General features: G+C 41.5%; 1 protein-coding gene across 12 annotated transcripts in view; it reads right to left on the reverse strand.

The window, feature by feature from the left end:
• LOC130708441 (serine palmitoyltransferase 1) overlaps positions 1-19,707 on the reverse strand; it is a 65,781-nt gene that overhangs the window by 5,472 nt on the left and 40,602 nt on the right. For 6 of the 12 annotated variants that reach the window (XM_057548705.1, XM_057548703.1, XM_057548712.1 and 3 more), the window contains 6 exons: positions 18,228-18,323; positions 17,774-17,870; positions 16,618-16,672; positions 12,351-12,468; positions 8,993-9,066; positions 5,992-7,398 (listed from right to left, as the gene is read on the reverse strand). In XM_057548705.1, coding sequence (XP_057404688.1) covers positions 7,305-7,398; positions 8,993-9,066; positions 12,351-12,468; positions 16,618-16,672; positions 17,774-17,870; positions 18,228-18,323 — 534 coding nt within the window. In that variant the 3' untranslated portion in view covers positions 5,992-7,304. Of the gene's footprint in view, positions 1-2,839; positions 3,104-5,991; positions 7,399-8,992; positions 9,067-12,350; positions 12,469-12,873; positions 13,008-16,617; positions 16,673-17,773; positions 17,871-18,227; positions 18,324-19,707 lie in introns of those variants that run through there. The other 6 variants (XM_057548707.1, XM_057548706.1, XR_009008651.1 and 3 more) reach the window with 6 other exon arrangements.

Consider the following 19,707-nt stretch of genomic DNA (forward strand, 5'->3'; position numbering starts at 1 on the left):
GAGCAGAGACAGGTAAGGATAAGGAGAGAAGGAGTCATTGCTGGGTCTGGGCTCTGTATGCTCTTCTGCAATTCTGTCAGATGTTTTAAGCAGAAGTTCATCCATCATTTTTGGAGGTGCTTTACTCCCCCAGGTCCCAGGCAGCTCCCTAAGACTTCCAGGGATCCTGAGAACAGGATGTCTTTTGTCTCTTCTAGAGCCTTCTGTGGGTGGTTGGGGGATGGGTAGCAAACAGTCCAAGGAGAACATTTGCTTTCTTGTCGAGCTTTTACCTGTCTTTCCACCTCGTCCCCTTTTCATTTCATTAGACAGGGAGTTTCACCTTAGCTCATTCTCTTCGTGCTCTGACACCGCACGGCACACATTTGGTTCGAGAATCACCGAGAGGTAGGCAGGACTTGTAAGACTGTGACCATGTTACTGATGAGAAAGCCAACTGTCATAAAGTAAAGCTATTTGCTCAGGGTTGTACAAGGCTGTAAGGAAGAGCCAACGCCGTGAGTCTGTAACAAGAGCTCATTGCTCTTGTCCTAGAATCTATTCACTCAATGTTTACCGGGTCAATGAGGGTCAGGTTGCACTGATGCAGGGGGCAGAGGGGACAAAAGATTAATAAATATGGATCTTCTTTTTTAAAAAAATTTTGTTCTTTGGCTGCACTGTGGAGCATGTGGGATCTTAGTTCCCCGACCAGGGACTGAACCTGTGCCCCCTGCATTGGGAGCGTGGAGTCTTAACCACTGGACCGCCAGGGAAGTCCCTCCCTGTGGATCTTCTAGCATGTTCAGAAGAGGTTTCCATCAGCACAGCTGGTTGGAGCATTTGATCTCATCGGGTAGTTTGTGCCTGAGAGAATTAAGGTCTCCACCAACATGTTTGAAGGCTGTATGGTGCAGATACAACTGTGCTGATTTTAAAATATGATAAGTTGATTCTAACATTCTTCCAGAAGAGAAAAAGTGTGAGAATGTCAAAGAATATTTCGAACAAGAGAAAGATAGGAGACTTGTCCTACCAGATACAAAAACATATTAGAAATCAACAATAGTTGGAAAGTTCTGACATTAGCCAAGGCAAGACAAACAGCTCACCAAGCGGCTATGGATCCATACGAAGAAGTATTTGAAGGAGAAAGGATAGCCTTTTTATAATTGTGGAGTGGGGACACCTTTTTAGCAAGGCAAAATTTCCAGGCCATAATGGAAGAGACTGGCGGACTTGATAGCATAAAAATTTGAAATAGTTGTAGAGAGAAAGATAACAAAGTCAAGAAATTAAAAAAAACTTGTCATATAGATACCTGATAAAACTATTTGTTGGTACCTATCCAAAGAAAGACTTCGCAAACTCTTGGACTCAAGATTTCAATTCTAAAATCCACATCGTAGAAATTCCCACAGAGGCACATATAGTTACATGTTCCAGGATGTTCATTTCAGCATTGTTTGTTGTAGGAAAAAAATAAGAAACTTAAATGTCTACGAAAAGAAAATTAGTCAAATAAATTGTAACACATCCAAACTACAGAATACTCTTCATAAAGTAAAAGGAATGAAGGCCTGGTATAGAAAAATTCCTAGGTTAAGTCAGAACAAGGAACAAGAACAAGGCTGTTGTTCTGCATTTAAAAAAATCTATTTGAATATAGGTATATATGTAAATAGAAACCGGTCCTGGAGGATCTCCAATGAACTGTGAATAAGAGTTACCCCTGGGAAGGGGAGTGGAATGGGTGGAAATAGGATTTTCAAGTTTTATTCTTCATGCCTCCTTATTGTTCGGATGTTTAATTTGAACATGTAATCACTGTGTAATTTTTAAAATGTAAACAACGAGGAAGCAAGGCTCCTCATCCCCAGGGGCGAAGAATAAGGACTTTGCACATCCATCTAAGCTGGGGAGTCAGACGAGCCGGGAGGCCACCCAGCCACTAAGGGACAGAAAACAGATGTGGAGGAACCGTGGGCCACGTGCACTCACCAATCCCCTGGTGCTCAGCTCCAAGCAGAGACTGTGGGTCGATTGCACAGGGCAAATGAGGGTTTTCTCTTCACTTGAACAAAAGAAATCAAGAATGTGGAAGAGGCAGATGTGACAGCCATAAAATGATGTATCACCCACAGATCTGAAGCCGTGGAAATGGCAACTCAGCCCTGTTCTAACTCAACTCAGCTCAGCAGCAGCAGTGTTAGGATGCGTAGGTAGAGAGACATCTCTGCTATCCCGGTAGGGCACTCAGGCCTGCCTGCATGGAGGCAGCCTGTTGGGAGGTCTGGCCTCCAGACCTCTACTAGTTCTGAGCTTGTGAGCTGAGAAAGGGCCAAGCTGCAAATACAAGTCTTTCTTACCTGCAAGGAGCTGGGAAACCCGACAACACACCACACTTTCCCTGCCTCTTTCACTTTCACTGGCATCAGAGCCTAAACACGCTGGGAATTTGAACAGAGGTCTCTCTCTTCAGCTCCAGCCCCCAGGGTGGGTGGGACACTCCGTTTCTCAGCTATCAGCCCCCGTGTGGGAGATGGAGGGGTGGGCTTGGAATTAACTGCCAGGAGATCTGGATTGTCAACAGAACATGCAGGAAGCTGGTTCTAAGCCGTGCATGTGAATTAAGGGAACAGAAATACTCCTTCAGTCTTCAGTATTTGGGGTGGCTTCCATAAAGCAGTTGCAGGAAAAATCACGGACCTGGATGTCATGTAAGTCCTAAGCCCTCCTGGAGTGATTTCCTACTGGATCATGTAAGAGGTAAGAGATCTGCACTCCTGTATCGAGTTCTTTTTGCCAATTTGTCTCATTCACATTATTATCATTAATAATAATAATAACACATATTTTGTACTTACTACACATCAGGTGCAATTTAAAGTATTTGCATGTATCGTCTCACCTAATTCTCACAACGGCTCTGTGGGCTGGGGCACGATTACTCTCATTTCACAGATGGAGAAACTGAGGCACAGTCAGTTTAAGCCACTCTCCAGGTTCACACGGATGGCAGGTGGTGATGCTGGTTCTCCTCTAGGTGACCTGACTCCAGGGCTTCCTCTGCACTGTGCATGGAACCCTCGGCAGCCTCCTCAGATGTCACGGGGTCTGTGGACTAAATGAGGGTGAGAGGACAAAGGGGCCCATGGTGATGAGCAGCATGGAGGGTGCCTCCAAGGAAGTTCTTGGAAGCCATTAAGCAGGGGAGGGATGGCGTGGGGCTCAGGGGACAGTCACTCTGAGGATAAGTACCAACAATCGGGGGAATGGAACCCAAGATTTGAAGTTTTCTGGCTTGTGCATTGTCATCAAAATAGGACATTGGTTGGTGTGAGGCCGAACAAAGGGGCCTCCACATCCCCTGTGGGAAAGGTGTGTATGGGTAGTTCTTTCTCAGTGACAGAGGTCTGTCTGGAGACAAGGAGAATTTTCCAACTTGGCCTGGGAAACACTAAGACAGCAGGAGGATTTAAGATAATTCAAATATAGTCCTTCAGTCCAACTCTATTTCACAGAAAGAACTTGTTCAGTGACGAGTAGGGTCTTGTCCAAGGACCCATGGCTATTGAATAATGAGCTACGACCAGACCCTGTTCTGTTTTCGAATTTGCCTTGGGCTGCCTCCTGTTCCGTTCTGGCATACTGTCCTCTGTGCTGACGCCTGCCACCCCCTCCAAGTCATAGACTTCTAAATGTTCATCATGGACAACACAGATAAGAAAGTATTTGCTGTAATGACTGGAAGAAAGTCAGATCATTAGTAGTTATGTTCATTACCAGAGATTCGTACTTGATTCAACGGTTTCTAGTATATTGAGAGAGTTGTGCACTCATCACCACAATCCGGTTTTAGAACACCTCCTGGAAAGGTCCCCAGTGATGACAGTCTTCATCAGTCAATCTTATTCTCACCCCCAGCCGCAGGCAACCACTAACTTATCTTCTTTTTAGATTGGCTTTCTCTGGACACTGAATATACATGGAATCACATAATTTCGTGGTTGTTTTCATCTGGTTTCTTCACTTACCAAAATGTGTGTTTTTTTGAGATTTATTTATCCATTTCTTTTTATTGCTGAATTGTATTCCATTGTATGAATATACCATTTTTTGTTTACTCATTCATCAGTTGGCAGACATTTGACTATCATGAATAATCCTGCTATGAATAGGGCTTCCCTGGTTGCACAGTGGTTAAGAATCTGCCTGCCAATGCAGGGGACACGGGTTCGAGCCCTGGTCCGGGAAGATCCCACATGCCGCGGAGCAACTAAGACCATGCGCCACAACTGCTGAACCTGCGCTCTAGAGTCCGCGAGCCACAACTACTGAGCCCACGTGTTACAACTACTGAAGCCCGTGCGCCTAGAGCCCGTGCTCCACAAGAGAAGCCACTGCAATGAGAAGCCTGTGCACTGCAACGAAGATTAGCCCCCGCTCGCCGCAACTGGAGAAAGCCCGCGCGCAGCAACAAAGACCCAATGCAGCCAAAAATAAATAAATAAAATAAATTAAAAAAGAAATCCTGCTATGAATACTTGTGTACAATTTTTTGCACAAACGTATGTTTTTATTTCTCTTGGAAGTGGATTTGCTGGCCCACATGACAAATTTGTATTAAGAAACTGCCAAACTTTTCCAAAGTAGTTGTACCATTTTACCTTTCCACCAACAATGTAGTTTCCAATTTTTTCCATATCTTGCCAATATTTGGTGTTACCTTTTTGATTATAGTCATTCTAGTGAGTGTGTAATAGTATCTCTTTGTAGTTTTAACTTGCCATTTCTCTGATGACTAATGAGGTCGAATACGTTTTCATGAGTTTAGATATTTGAATGTCTCTCTTGATGCAATGTCAAGTCTTTCACCATTTTAAAATTATGCTTTTGGATTTCTTATTTTGGGGTTGTGTTCTTTATACTTATGGATACACATCTTTTATTATATATGATTGGCAAATATTTTCTCACAGTCTGTGACTTGTCTTCATTTCTTTCAAGCTGTCTTTTGAAGAACAAATTAAACAATGAGTTAATGAAGCTTAATTTACCAATTTTTCCTTTTATGGCTTATGCTTTTGGTATTGTATCTATGTTTGCCTAACCAGAGATTTAAAATATCTCCTCCTGTGCTTTCTCTTAGACGTTTTGTAGTTTTAAGCTTTATATTTAGGCCTGTGGTCCACGTGTCCTAACCTGACTCAAAGCCCCACTTTTCCTGAGTTAGAGCCTCCTGTGGACAACAGAAAGGGAGCCATTGTGGGTGGCTTCTTTCTCCCCTGGGGGCAACTGTTGAGTGGAAACCAGCTCAAAAGGTTTCCATGCTGCTCACCCAGCCACTGCCTTTCTAAACAGAGGTCCGTTGATAGAGCACTTCAGAACCCTCTCTCTCTCACTGTTTCTAAAACAGCAATTTGTAACCTGCTTGAGGTTTGAGATGACTGTTGTTTCTCAACATTTTGCTTGCTTCATACAAATTTACTGCTTCCAGTAGATATTTTCTGTGGTGTATATTACCAGATTGTGGTCACTCTACAGCTTTAATATAAAGACTCTATTTTTGGTTCGTGTTGATGTGTTTCAAGGATTGAAGTTAAATAATGTGTGAGCATTAAATAATGTTAATAAAGTTAAATAATGTCCACCACCTTTTCCAGGAACGTCCAATCATTTTTTAAACGTAGCAATAAACAACTAGATTATTGCAATTTTGACTTATAGAGTATTATAAAAGTAGCTGAAAAGTTACAATCCTAATCTGTTTATAAAAATAATAGGTCTGGTATTTTTGTAGTCATAAGTGGCCAAGGGTTAAATCAGTAGCAACCAAGGAAATTTCAGATACTGTACATTGAAGAAAGGCACTAAGAAATTAAATTAATATTTTCCAAAAACCCCCAAGACACAAACACACACACACACACACAGAATACTACCCTAGGTCTGCAGAATTTAAAATCAAGAGACTATTCTGTTGAATAGATTACATATGCAAAAGACTGATTATCAGGAATGTAGGTTTATTTCATTAAAAAACAAAACAAAACAAAACAGATTCATCCCCCAAAGAGTACTGTATCCTTTAAAGCAGCAGCAATCACAAGGCACATATGTACAAAATACCTCAAGCAAAATAGAAACTAAACATTAAAAAAATATGTTATTTAAAAAGATGTTGAAGACCATTTGTTAATATGAACATATATTATAAAATGACATTTTTAATATACTTTTATTCCTCTCCCTTTAATAAGAGATGGAGTAATAGTGTAATATTTATGTACTACCTTGTGGCACATATCACAAACATTTATACCACCCAACTTGGTTTGCTAAAGAAAAAACAGATAGCTAAAGCACAGCTTAAAAATGTTAATTTTAGTGCTTTCACATCTTTTTTAGATATTTGGAATTCATAAGCTGAAAAGAAATAAAGGTCTCATTTTCTTTAGCTTAGGAAAAAAGCTTGTAGTTATACGTGTCCCTATACAAAAAAGAATACATTCTAGATATTCTAAAATATCAAGGACATGATTTCTATTTTGGGATCATCACAATAATCCTCTTCTGAAAAGATTAGAAGTCAACACATAACGAATGTAAAGGTCAATTATACTAAAATAAAATAGTATTTGATTTAAATTATTGCTCACTTAGGAAGTATAGTGACTATTCTCTGGTTAGGGATGCTAAGATTCACTGTTAGAAATGGTGCAACATCAGTATTCAGCATATATAAAAATTCTAGGATTCAAATATATTATAATGAAAAATTTATAATAATCACACATAAAGTATTCCTTTATATATTAGCCAATATATACATTGAGCTTCACATGACGAAGACTGAAAAAGATGTGTTTGAATTAGATCTTCAATACATTTTGTATCATATATGCTGAAGTGCCTCTAAGCTTTAATGTTGCAGACAATTTTCTATGAGATATTAAGAAGTGCTCACAATCTTTATCATTAGAAGGAAAAGAAGATACACTGAAGCTCCATTTTTAAACAATGACAACAAAAAAAAGAATATAAAATACTAGTATTAATAAAACGTTTAAATAGTACTAAATAGCACAATTTAAATATCAGTTATATGCTGTCATTAGTTTTTCTCTTAAGAAAATCAGTTCTTGGGCTTTTGGATTTGTTTTCTTTTAAGTACCCAGCATCCTTCTCGTGGTCATACACTGAGTCGATACCCACGCCATCTAGTGACGCCCCGTCTGGTACCCGCAGGCCCCCTGTGGCTCACTGTGCAGTGACTCAGGTCTGTCCGCGTGTTGCGTGGTGAGAGGCCACCAGGCCCCAGACTAAAGCAGCACGGTCTGGGCCACCTTGCTGATCGTGGTCGCAGCTTTCTCCAGTTCCTCTTCTGTTTGTTCCACTGTGACCACAACCCTAATGCTGAGAAATAATAAGGGACACAAAAGATAGTCAAATGAGAGTCTATACCAAGGGTCAGCCTGCCACCTGTTTTCGTGAATGAAGCTCTTCTACTGGAACATGGCCTACTGTCCCTAGCCACTTTCTCACTGCCCTGGCAGGGCTGCGTAGTTGTGGCAGGGACCTGTGTCCTGCAAGCTGAAAGCATTTTACTACCTGCTATTGACAGGAGTTTGCCGTTCCCTGCCTGCACTAGTAGCGATCTAGTCCAGGTAACCTTGCAGTAGGGCTCTGCCCAGGCCGGCAGGGAACTCTGTCCTTTAAATCTACCGCTGCAAGCAGTATCAGGCCCAAAGCAGGAAGTCAACGTTTCCCATATTAATGAGCGTGTGGTTGTTCACAAGTGTAATTCAGTAAGTCATACAGAAGTCCTACAATACTTTGATGCGGGGCAGAAATTTTCAAGTTTTCAGGAAACTGAAGACAAGAAATATCAGCCTGACAGGGCACTTCTACCCGGCTCCCTCTCACTCCCCTCTGCAAACATCTGCATCAGCCACAGGACACATACACACTGAGTTGGGCTGGGCCCAGAGTCCTGAGGGCACGAGGGTGGCCCCCGTCCTCATGAAACACAGGATCACAACTTTGGATGGTGTAATTGAAACGGAGAGAGCAGGATCTTTAGGGTGCTTTCGAGCTGCTGCCAGAACAGCCTTCCAGAACCCAGCCCAGGGCCCCACGCCTGCACAGCGCTGACTCTGAGTGCTCTCGCGGGTCTCTCCCAGACTCCTCCAGGCTCCCCCTCCATCACACCCGTGCTCTGGGCTCCCCAGATGCACCTGTAGATCTCCACACCACTGCAGACCCTGCTGGAAGGCCCGATGCCCACCCCAGCTTGTTTGATACGCTTGATTCTGCAGGCTCAGCTTAAGTGTCTCCTGCTCTAGGAAGCCTCAGTCCCTCCCAGGCCAGAACTAACCATGCCCTCCTCCTCTGTGACCTCCCTGACCTGTGTCATGACCCTGAAACCCTCAAGCTCTGGGTGTCTACCTTCTTGGACTACACTGTTTAAGTGCTTAGGGGACAGAATCAGGTGTTGAATGAACACCAATTTTAAATCATGAGTCGAGGTGCCTTCCCACTGGTTTTTCCCACTGTCACTTTGCTTTTCCTTGGGTGCTTAATACGTGTTTGTCAGATGAAGTACCACACAGCACTTGGGCCAGAGGTGGAATGAGCAGCGCCCCCCAGACTGTGCCACCACCCCCCCCAAACCCCCGTAAGGACTATCCTGGTGGTGGAAACAGCTGGCCCAGCACACGCTACCGCAGCACAGTGGCAGGTCGTCGCCAATGCGAACCTGGGCTGTCCCAGTTCGTTCTTGGGATCGCAGACGTTTCATTAAGTTAATTACAGAGTCCTGAGGGGATTTTCAATTAAAATGGGAAAACATCTAGTTTAAGAACAGAAACAGGTGATGTTCTATCTTTTAACTATACACATTCTTCCTTATCCTGTGACAGTCTTTCAAAAAATTTCAAAACATAATACATTTCATACAAAGTTTAAAGTAGAAAACAATGACTCAGGTCATAATTTTAAGTCTACCAACCTCGGAGGAGGGAGATACTTCTCTTCTTTCTCCAGGTAGCGCGCCAGAGTTAACGCGATGCCTCTGTCCATGCACTGTATGAGGAAAAGGAATACATTTGCAGCCTGGACTGCAGACACTGGTCATTAAAACAGGAAGGTGCACTGAAATGCTCCTCTCAAGAGTGGTTTTAATTCACCTTTCCAACTATAACTGCTAGAAGACAAAACAAAACACCACAGAATCATCTTATCATCTTGAGAGCACTGCTCTACAGGACTTCCTGCAATGATGGAGGTGTCCGTCCTGTGCTGTCCACGACGGCAGCCAGGGGCCCACGTGGCTCTCGACCACTTGGAGATATGGCTAGTGCAACTGTAACACTGAACTTTGAATCTGACTTAATTTAAACAGCCATAGGTAACTAGTGGTTACCACTTTAGGCAAAGCAGAGTTAGGACAAGGGGAAACAGGACCAACAAAGCCCCGGAGGCTAACCAAGAGCTGGACTTAATAACGCCAGCAGAATCAATTCAGAGAGGAATTGCTCACACGTCAAATATCAACAACACCTCTGATTCCCATGTGCTACACTTGGACACAGTGCTACCAAGCACAGAAGAGTCTGGTGTCACATTCTGCACAGCTTTCCAATACATCAGCTACCTGCCAACATTTTCTTAAAAATTAAATAATCACTATCAAAATAAAGCATAAAGTCAGACGAGGGTAATGGTTTATAAGGGTTTCTTCCTTGGGGTGATGAAATGTTTTGAAATCAGATAGTGATGGCTGCACAACCCTGTGAGGATACTAAAAACCACTCAACTGTATACTTTAAAGAGTGAATTTTATGGAACGTGAATCATATTTTTAAACAAACAAACAAACGAACAACCAGCTAGAGCAAGGGGTGCTGTAAAGGAAAGAACAATCACTGCCAGCGTGTGGCAGTGCAGGTATTTGCCTGAAGAGGGGCCATTCTGTAAGCTGTGAGGCAAGGTTTACCTCTGCTAGGAAAAGATGGAAAACAACGGCAGGCAATGTCTTTTGCTGATTCTACATTCTGGAAGTGTACTTGGAAAAGTTAACTCCTTCTGCAAACATCTGGACTGGCTCCGTTTCTACTCCTGTCTAGTTAAGAAAGAGTATAAACCATAGCTCAGTTTGTAAAAACTGTTTTATCAAGCAAGTCAACAAAAATTTGGCAGAACTGCTCAGTTCTGCAAAGCTTAAACAAGAACTACGGTGTCATGATCCTTTTTTCTCTTTCAAATATTGAAAAGAAAAAGCAAAGAGAAACAGGACAAAAGACTTATTAAGATGGACGCTGCAATGATGCAAAGAAACTCTTAAGAGTTTTCCTCCTCCTTCCTACAAATGCAGTTTCCAGATAGTATTCTGTTCCCTTCCCCAGAGCCTGTTCTCTCCTCATTCAACTCTCAAGGTGATTTCCTGAAGACAGCCAATATCCAGTGGGAGCCCACAGATGTAATTTTGGGATCTGTGAATTGTCCAGACTCACTTTTTCTTTTTGTTATGAGGATAACCTATGTAAGAGAAGTATCGAGTCACTTGATTCACATGCCCTTTCTGAGTCTCCCTCTGGAACAGAGTAGCAGGAAGACCTTAGCTGTTGCTACCCAGTGAGAAAAGAACTGAGGTGGATCTGACTGGAACTGACACCCTGGCACCTAGAGAAGGCCCACGTCCCGTGACACAAAGTGTGTAGAGAAGCACCCTGAGGGGGTTCGAGGGGAGGCTCTGGGATAATAACGGCGTCACCACAGACTCCAACACAGGACATGCAGCTTCACAAGGCTGCTCTGGCGGCGGTCAGCATCAGTCACACCACCCGGCAACTCAGTTAGAAAACAAACTCAGCTGTCACATGAAGGTAATGTCATAATTTGACTCTTACTAGGCTTGTCTGTTCTGCTTATACTTAATTTCTAAATTTGTTTTGGTATTACATTTGTACAGGAGCTCTAATTAAAAGGATGCTGTACTTCCTTTTATAGCTTATACATTTAAGTAATATGACAATAAAAACACCGAGGCAGTAAAAAAGGTCTGTGGGGTGCTTTTCCCCTTTAAAGAGTTTTTTTCCAAGTCTGCAGAGCTGCACCTGAGGAGACATCTGTGACCTTTCCTCACTCAGCAAGGCGAGAGCCACTCCAGCCTGTTCATTCACAATCTGACACGTTTCCTTAATTAGGAATCTCATATTCTGGGTTTGGTTTTATTTTGTTTTTTTAGGACAACTGATTCTGGAAGGCCACAAGTTGCAAGAAGCTCTCCACGAATCAATGATCCACAAGTTGCAAGAAGCTCTCCATGAATCAATGACTGCAGGTACTGTGGTTCACACATCGTCGGGTACAGGTCAGCTGAAGCCAGCGGTGAAGCCAGAGGCTGGCTTAGCACCACAGTCTCCACACTGAGCAGCCACGTGACTGCCTGCTGTGCCACAGCCGGGCAGGGGCACACGGCAGACTTGACCAGCACCACTACCCTGACGCCTGGCAGCACGGACTCGGGGAAGGAGCCTCTGAAAGGAACCGTCAGGACAAGCAGGACAGGGAAGCAGGGTGAAGCCTGTCTTCATTCTCAAATACGTACGCCATGTATTTCAGATTCAAGTACAAGGCAGCACCACCCTCGGTGCTCAGTGCTGCAGGGCCACTTGACCGTTCTTCAGAAGGAGGAAAGTGAGGAGAGAGGACTTGGGTGAACGCAGCTCTACTGAACAGTAAAGGCCAAGGGATCTTCCCTAGTGATGCGTTTCTTAGTTAATAACTAAGGTACACTTAGTAGTAAGACTTTCAGAAGTCAGACATTTAAATCAAGCTCCCAAGTTAGGCATGGTAAAGAAGTGGCTCATCTTCCTTCCTTTTTGCTTACAAGATTATTTCGACCTGTTTCTGAGCTATGCTGGGTGTTCAGCCCCAGACAGTCAGCTGTCCGGTGTTGTGCGCCATCACCATACAGAATGCCATCCCCACCTACATGTGCGAAAGCCTGGCTTTGTAAATAGGAAGCAACTGGGTTTTCTGGAAGACTAATTATTCAGAGTGGAAGCAAAGTGTATTTTAATACAATGTGGCAAAGAACACAACTTCAATGTGAGCTGAAAATTGACCCAATGGAATAACCTGCAGCCTGTCAGTAGAGACGTGCTACAGACTCCACTGGGCAGGGACAGACGTCGGAAAGGCTGGGCATCAGAACAATTCCATGTCACCAGAGGGGTAACCACAACTTCTGTTGTACCCAATCTCTTAGGGCAAAGAGAGCATTCTTAAAAATGACCTTAAAAATTGCTTGGGTTCAGGGTAGAAGGGCACGAAGAGATTCACCCGAATAACTGGATACTCACTTGAGTTACTATTTCCTGAAGTAGTTTAACGTCTCTTTCTCGACACCCAGTGCTCTCTTCCAGCTGGAGGTGAAATGCTGGAGAAATGGACTCACCCACCACTTTTAATCCAGAAATGCTGAGGAAGGGAAACACACACACAAGCATAAATCCTCTTCCGAGCTCAGATTTCTCACATATAAATAATTTTACAAAGTCTGCATTAATGAATGTGACAGAAACTTGGGACTTCCATGGGAAACATCATGTGGTGGGATTCCAGATCTGACAAAGGGAGGTAAAAACGCACGCTCTGGGCAGTGCTTCCTAGTCTAGGACACCCTGCAGCACGGCGGGGAAGAGGATTCCCGGTCCCGCAGGACCCTCCGGCTCACATTTCACAGAGAACACGTGCGTCATCCCCAGCCTCCCACAAGACGGTCTACATGCCTCACCCACCTTGGCTGGGGCCACCCCTTCCTCAAGGGGCCCCTTGCAGGCCCACTCAGCCCTGGGCCTCTGCCCTGTCGCTTCCTCTCCTCACCTGCTCTCTCCTGTTCTTGCACGGCTAGCGCCAGACACGCCCGGTCCCAGGTCCAGGGTCACTCCTCTGAGGGCCTCCCTCATCACCCACTTTAGGGAAGTGTCTGCACCATCATTTTCTATTACTTCTGTTTCCTCCATGGATAACATATTATAATTGTTAATGCTGCTTCCTTATTTGCTAAATCTTTAGTTTGTATCTTGTCTTTTATAAACTACAGGGATGATTTCTGACACTAAAATTTTATATTTTGGTCACCAACAGTATATTTAGGTTGTAAAGCTGTCTTCTTGTGTACATGTTTAATTTTAAATTTTTCTTGAATTACGATGATTTTCTTCTCTCTTAGGATTAACAGCACAGAAATCTGCTGTTTCTCAGGAAGGAAGAGAGATTTCTTTAGGGGTGAAAGCCTGTATTTTCAAATGATTATTGCAGTGTTATGAGAACTGTAGGCCATATAATTTAGCCAGGTATGGTTTGATTTCTGACCTATCTCCTAGGACAAAAATAGTGATACATGTCTATTTGAAATTGGGCTAAACATTTTAAATGGCTTTCATTTAGTCTGCTTTACCTGGAAAGATCTGCTTTTCCCTTAGAATGAAATGAGCACAAAAAGCACTTGTTAGCATATTCGATTCTTCAAATATGTTTAGGACTCAACAAGCTTTTACTGAATGACTACCTGTGCCGAGTATCACATGAAGTGAGGAAGCTAAGCTCACCTGCCTTTCACACCACCCTTGAACATCATTAATTTGTGTCTACTTTCTTTAAATGTAATGCATCACACTAGGATCTCTCAATAAATCAGGCTGCAGATTTGAATCATGGAATCTCAGACTCTAGGGCTTCTGGAATATGGGGAAACCTTATAGATCAGTTGTTTTACTACTGTAGAAACTAAGAAATATGCTTTCAAAACCCATTTCCTAGGTGAATTCTGAATGTGTTAAACTTGTACACAAAGAAGTATTAATTGTTTTAGGTCATGTACTCTCAGGGAGAACTTAAAAAATTACTTTTCAAATTGCATTTCATATGAATTAAATGGCCTGGATTTTCCTTGATACAAACAAGGCACCTACAAGCCCAACTGAGCTTACTATTCGATCAAATGGGCTCATCTCACATGTTAGGTGGAGCAAGTTGGTGAGAGAAGGAATGAAACAAAATGCTCTCTTTCTGGCTGCCTGGATGCTGAATGTCGCATTAAAGTTTAACTAAAACCAAACGGACAGAGAATTATAACTTGAGTTCAGAAAGTTAGAAGCTGTGTTTCAGAGCCTGTTATACTTAAAAAAACGTTTCTGGAGAGCACATTATTTACCATATTACTTTACCCATTTTACCAAATGGAAATACTAAACACTGGTCTAGGTCCTAGGGATAGAACAATCAACAATTCAGACGTGGTCTCCATCATGTGCTTAGTGTGGGGAAAGCGCTGGACATGAATAATTATCTGTTAGAATTTAGGGGCTCTTCAAGATTCCAGCAAGGACCCAAAGTAGCATAGGCCGCTGACTTCCTCTCCCAAATGCAACCTCAGAGATGAGAGAAGCAAATCACTGATTAGAGGAGACTAAAAAAAATTACTTAGAACTGAACACTGAAAATACTTACTGCCTTTGAAATGTTTATCTTTAAGCTATTTATTGGAAAATAATAACACCAATAACCTAAATGTAAAAAGCTAAAAAAGAGTAAAAAAACACAATTCAATGAAACAAGAAAGCAGAAAAATAAGGGAAAAAAATCAATCAAAGAAAACAAAATATGAGTAACAAACAAAATCAAACTTAAAAAAACGTGCTGGGCAAAATCCTGGAAAGATTATCATAAGAATGAAAACGACAGAAACAGAAAATAAAAAGGGGAAATAATACAGACACAAGAGAGAATCACAGACTACACCCAGCCCAAAGGCCCCAAGTCTAGAGAGTCTTACAGAGGAGTCCTGCTCAACTTTGAAGAAACAAATAATCAAGCCTGGTCTTATACAATGGCTCCATAATGCAGGGAAGTGGAAAAACTGCTCAATACTTTATTGAGGCTACCACAACATTGATTCCTAGGTTATGTTAGGTTGTTGTAACAAAAGATTATAGGCCCATTTAAATTATAAATATGGATATAAAAATTCAAAATCCTAACTAACAGTGCAGAAAAATATACTGTAATCAAGGAGGGGTTTACTCAGGAATGCAAGGATGTTTTAACATCAGAAAATACAGTCATCCCTCGGTAGTCACAGGAACACTGGGTAAAGTGCAGGAGTAGAGGTGGGTTTCAGTAGTTTCAAGTGTACATGAGAGGTGAGGATGTGGAGAGGGCATAAACAACTCTGGAAAAAGACTGGCTACAAAGAGAAGCAGAGCAATGGGCTAGTTGCTAGAGGGGAGTATGGGGTCACGGGAAAGAAGAATTTAAGACAAGACAGGGCAGAGTGTACTTGAATGCTAATCAAATGACTCAGGAAAGGGGAGAGACTGAAGAGAAAGGAGAGGAGACAACCAAAGGCACTCGGTCCTTAAGAAAGGAGAGCTGTGATGGATGGAGGAACGTTTCTTTGGCTATAACACAAGGGAAGACTGGTTCGGATACCCGCAGGTGTACAGGTTTGTGAGGGAAAATGAGGGAGTTCCCAAGTGACAGCATGAGGCAAGGCTGTCAGCTAAAAGTGGGTGGAGTGAGACAGAGGGTTAGGGATTTTGGAGAGAAGAAAAAGTGTGAGAGAGCTGGGAAAAGTAGAGGATTGGACTTAAAAAATAAACACATTAACACTCATAGAATAAAGGGCATCTGAGGTAGGTGTTCATGAATTGACAGTGACTCCAATGTGCTAGGCTGAGCTGGTTTATTAATATTTCATAAGCCAATGTAACTGGAAACAATAATATCTCTCTACCACAAATCATGCAAGAACTTTTGTTAGGATCGTAAGTCAGACCCAGACTTCAATTATTTCTCCCCCTACTTTATCTGGAACATCTGTGACCCGCTTATTTATTAACTGTCCTTTTTAGAAAAGTTTCTAGTTTCCATATCTGGCAATAGGGATAGGACTTCCATGACTGAGAAGGCAGGTTTCAACTTGGAAAGGCAAAAAGAAACCACAGGCAAGGTGAGATCATTTTCTGTAAGATAAGAAATCTGCCTGAAGATGTCACTAGCCTCAATGTTTTTCTCAATTCTAGAGGAATCTTAAAGAACTACTCTTGTGTAGTTAAAACAAAAGTAAACAGAACACTCATAAGGTTCACTTTGATTTCACTTGTTTCTTTTTCTTGAAGTAACTTAAAAAAATGAGTAATTTTCTAAAAAGCAGCATGGACAGTATGAACCCACTGTCATCTAATTACATCCTTTTACCCGTACAGATGTGTGGGAATTCTCCAGTGTTTATGCTGGTTATTTCTGGTGGCAGCATGTTGTTATTTCTTTTCATCTTTGTTATCTTCTGTACTACTGTAATATTTTACCAATGAGCTTGTATCATTTTTAGAAAAACAAAGTTATGATTTTTTAAAACAATGACAAAATGGATGCTCTGGTTTCACACACAGAGACAAATTTGAATGAACTGTGTTTTTGGTTTCTTAGTTGCAATTTAGACAAACTGACTCAAGCCTATTAAATGCACTGAAAACCAAAGAGGTGACACTCAAAATTCTTCACAAGTTGTTTAAATGTTGTGCAGATAAACTTTTGAGTTGGTTGAAAATATATAAAACTCACCCTTGTAAAGCTTTATGAATTCGTTTGCACTTTTCCTTCAACACTGCAAAAATACCTGAAGGAAACAAATACATTTGATAGTACATTTGGAAGATTGGATATACTAATCTAAAAATGTTTTTCAAGATCCAGTTCATCAATTTAAAACGCAGCAAATCCTTCTGCCCACTAATAACACATAAATGGACAGCCAGTAACTCCTCTGAAGGTCCCCAACTTTCATCTGTGGCATATACTAGCTGGCACCTGCTCACCCAACTTTCAGCAAAATCTGGGATAAAGTTTTCCACAACAAAACAATAGCTCTGTTCTTATTAAGATACTATAAATTATCTGGCCAAGAACAAAAGGGTACAAATATATTAAATATTTCTGGACCCTAAACAATTTGGGAAAAAAATAGACACTGCAGTAATGTTTATGATCTCTTCTTGATATTTTCACTTTCTTTTAAGGAAAATCCACAAACTGAAAGATCTGAGGAGACAGGAGTGGCAGGGTATCTGACAAGTATATGAATGTGCACACAGAAACACTCACTTTTACTGATTCTCTGAATTAAAACCAATGCTGAGTCTTTAGAAATTTATAAAATTTAAAATTACAAATACCAGGCCTGCTTTTCCATTTTCCTTTTAGTCTTTGGTGAGGAGGCGCTATCACAGCCCAGAACCACATTTTAAATTGAGTCGACTGCCCATTAAGCAAGTTTTAATAGTTGGTAAACCTGTATGGCCTCAGCACCAACTCATGAATCAAAGGCTGATGGGGAAAACTAGACAACAGTTATAAAATTATAAGTACCAAAAATTAGCATACTTCAGCTAATTTCTCAAAAAACCCCGATAAACTAAATGATGACTGGCCCAGAGCTAGTCCCTCCTTTTTCTGGCATCTCTGCCCACCAAGGGAGCGAGCTTTGCTTTGGCTCTGGCTTCATCTCCAGAAACATGAGAGAAGCTCTAACCCGGAAACCCTGAGGCAGGGACAACTTCTTCACCATCATTTTTCCCATAAATTGCCAGATAATGTAATTCAGAGCCAGAACTTTGTCTGGGAAATCATTTCCTCCAGCTAATTTCTCCAAAAAGGCAAACCAGCAGCATGGCTGACATGACTTGAAATATCTTTGATTTCCTGGGTTTAAAGGTTATACCTGGATTTTCTTCCATGATGTTGAGGGCCTCAATTGCAGCAGCAGCTAAGAGGGGAGGTAATGAAGCTGAAAAGCAGTATCCCTGGCCGGAAAGTCGCTGAGAAGAAACAAACAAGTTATAAAACATAAACACTTTTTTTGTCTCTGTTTTTCTTTGGCTAAAAAATCTAAAGGCACCAAATCTCTGCACTCCCTACCAAACAGCACGTACAAATGGTGAGGTGGTAAGACCCAGGCATGTACAGAAGTTATGTAACAAAACCAAAACTTTTTTAGAAAGGGAGATAATTTCTAAATGTAAATATTTTGAATGATTCTTTAACAAATCTACTTCTAAATAAAAATTGTGTGATAAACTAAGTTAGAATGAAATTTTGTAATAGCGGTTACATTTTTAGTTGACCAATGGAGCAACGGGTTTCAGTTTTTGCTTTTGTTTTTAAAAAGAACCCACCTGATGGTCAATTACGAAAGACCTGCCACAGCAGAAACCCCCAATAGAAGCAAGTGAATTCTCCATGTTGGCACTGATAAGATCAATATCATCAATCTGTCAGAAAAGAGGGACAGTGGGAGTTATTTCTCAATTTAAAGAAAAGGAGGGGGGGAAAAAAAAGGCCAATGTCAATCCTAGAGACAAAATTTCGGCACTAATGTCAACATCTGGATTCAAACTACATCCTTGAAAATAAAGGGTAAGTCATACAAAATCAATTGTTAAAAGGACCGATGTTTCATAGCCCACCTCTGAAGATGTCTCACTTTATACTTTTTTGCCATTCCATCATTCATCGACAATTTATTCACAGTGGAAGAGCTAGATAAAAGATGAAATCTAAAGTTGTTTGATACTAAACATATTCAGAGGTAAAAGATAAGATCACTTCCTTGCTAAAACAGTGGTCTCAGCTGTCCTTCTCCATAGAAGGTACTTGAGAGAAATAAAAAGAAATCTATCAGGGTTTTGAGCACTTTGGAACAAGTACTACATTCCATTTACCTTTTCCACCTTTTCAAAAATGAAATCAATTTATCCAAACATGATGGCAATGGGCCATCATGGGCTCTGACCAAAGTGGACCAACTGGGCAGTGGATGAACCTAATGTGCCCACTGGGCTCCTGAGTACCCACGACCTTCTCAACGGCTCAGCACTCCTTTGGTCCTCACCGTCTGCTCCAGCCCCCAGCACCAAGTTCCATCCTGCATACAGTAGCCATTCTGTAATTACTCACTGATGGCCATAATAATGACTGGTCAGATCACATCTGGTGTTTTTCCAAGTGTTCCACAGATCCAACAAGGAAACCTGCGCACTCTTCTTTTTTTTTAACCTTTCATTATGAAAAATTTCAAACATATACAAAAGTATAAAGAATCCCCATCACCAGATTCAATAATTATCAACTTACGGACAATCCTTTTCCACGTATAAGCCCCCTACTGCCCTCTTCATCTCTTTGGAGCAAATCTCAGACCTTACATGTTCTCATCTATAAATATTTCAGTGTGCATTTCTAAAAGATATGCACTCTTTCAAAAACATTACCACACTTAAAAAATGAAAAATTTCTTAATATCAAATACTGAGTGTTCAAGTATCTCTGTCTCACAAAGCTTGTTTTTCACAGTATTTGTTTGAATTAGGGTCCAAATAAGGTCCATACATTCTGCACTCTTACTCAAGCCATTATAAATACTACCTCTGAGACAACTGCTGGAAGCAGTGAGAAAACTAGAACAGTGAAATTAGATAGTGCTTTTTCCTCCTTTAAAATTTTCATGCCTTAAAAATTGCTCTGGTGTAAATTTTACTTGAATTAATTTCCATTTATCTTAAATTCTTCAGTGCATTTCATTGCCAAATGTCAGTTTGTCTTTGAAGAGTATGCTTCAGTCAACTTGGTGTGATAGTCATTCTGCTCTACATTTTT

This window comes from Balaenoptera acutorostrata, chromosome 6, assembly GCF_949987535.1.
Source record: "Balaenoptera acutorostrata chromosome 6, mBalAcu1.1, whole genome shotgun sequence".
NCBI lineage: Eukaryota > Metazoa > Chordata > Mammalia > Artiodactyla > Balaenopteridae > Balaenoptera > Balaenoptera acutorostrata.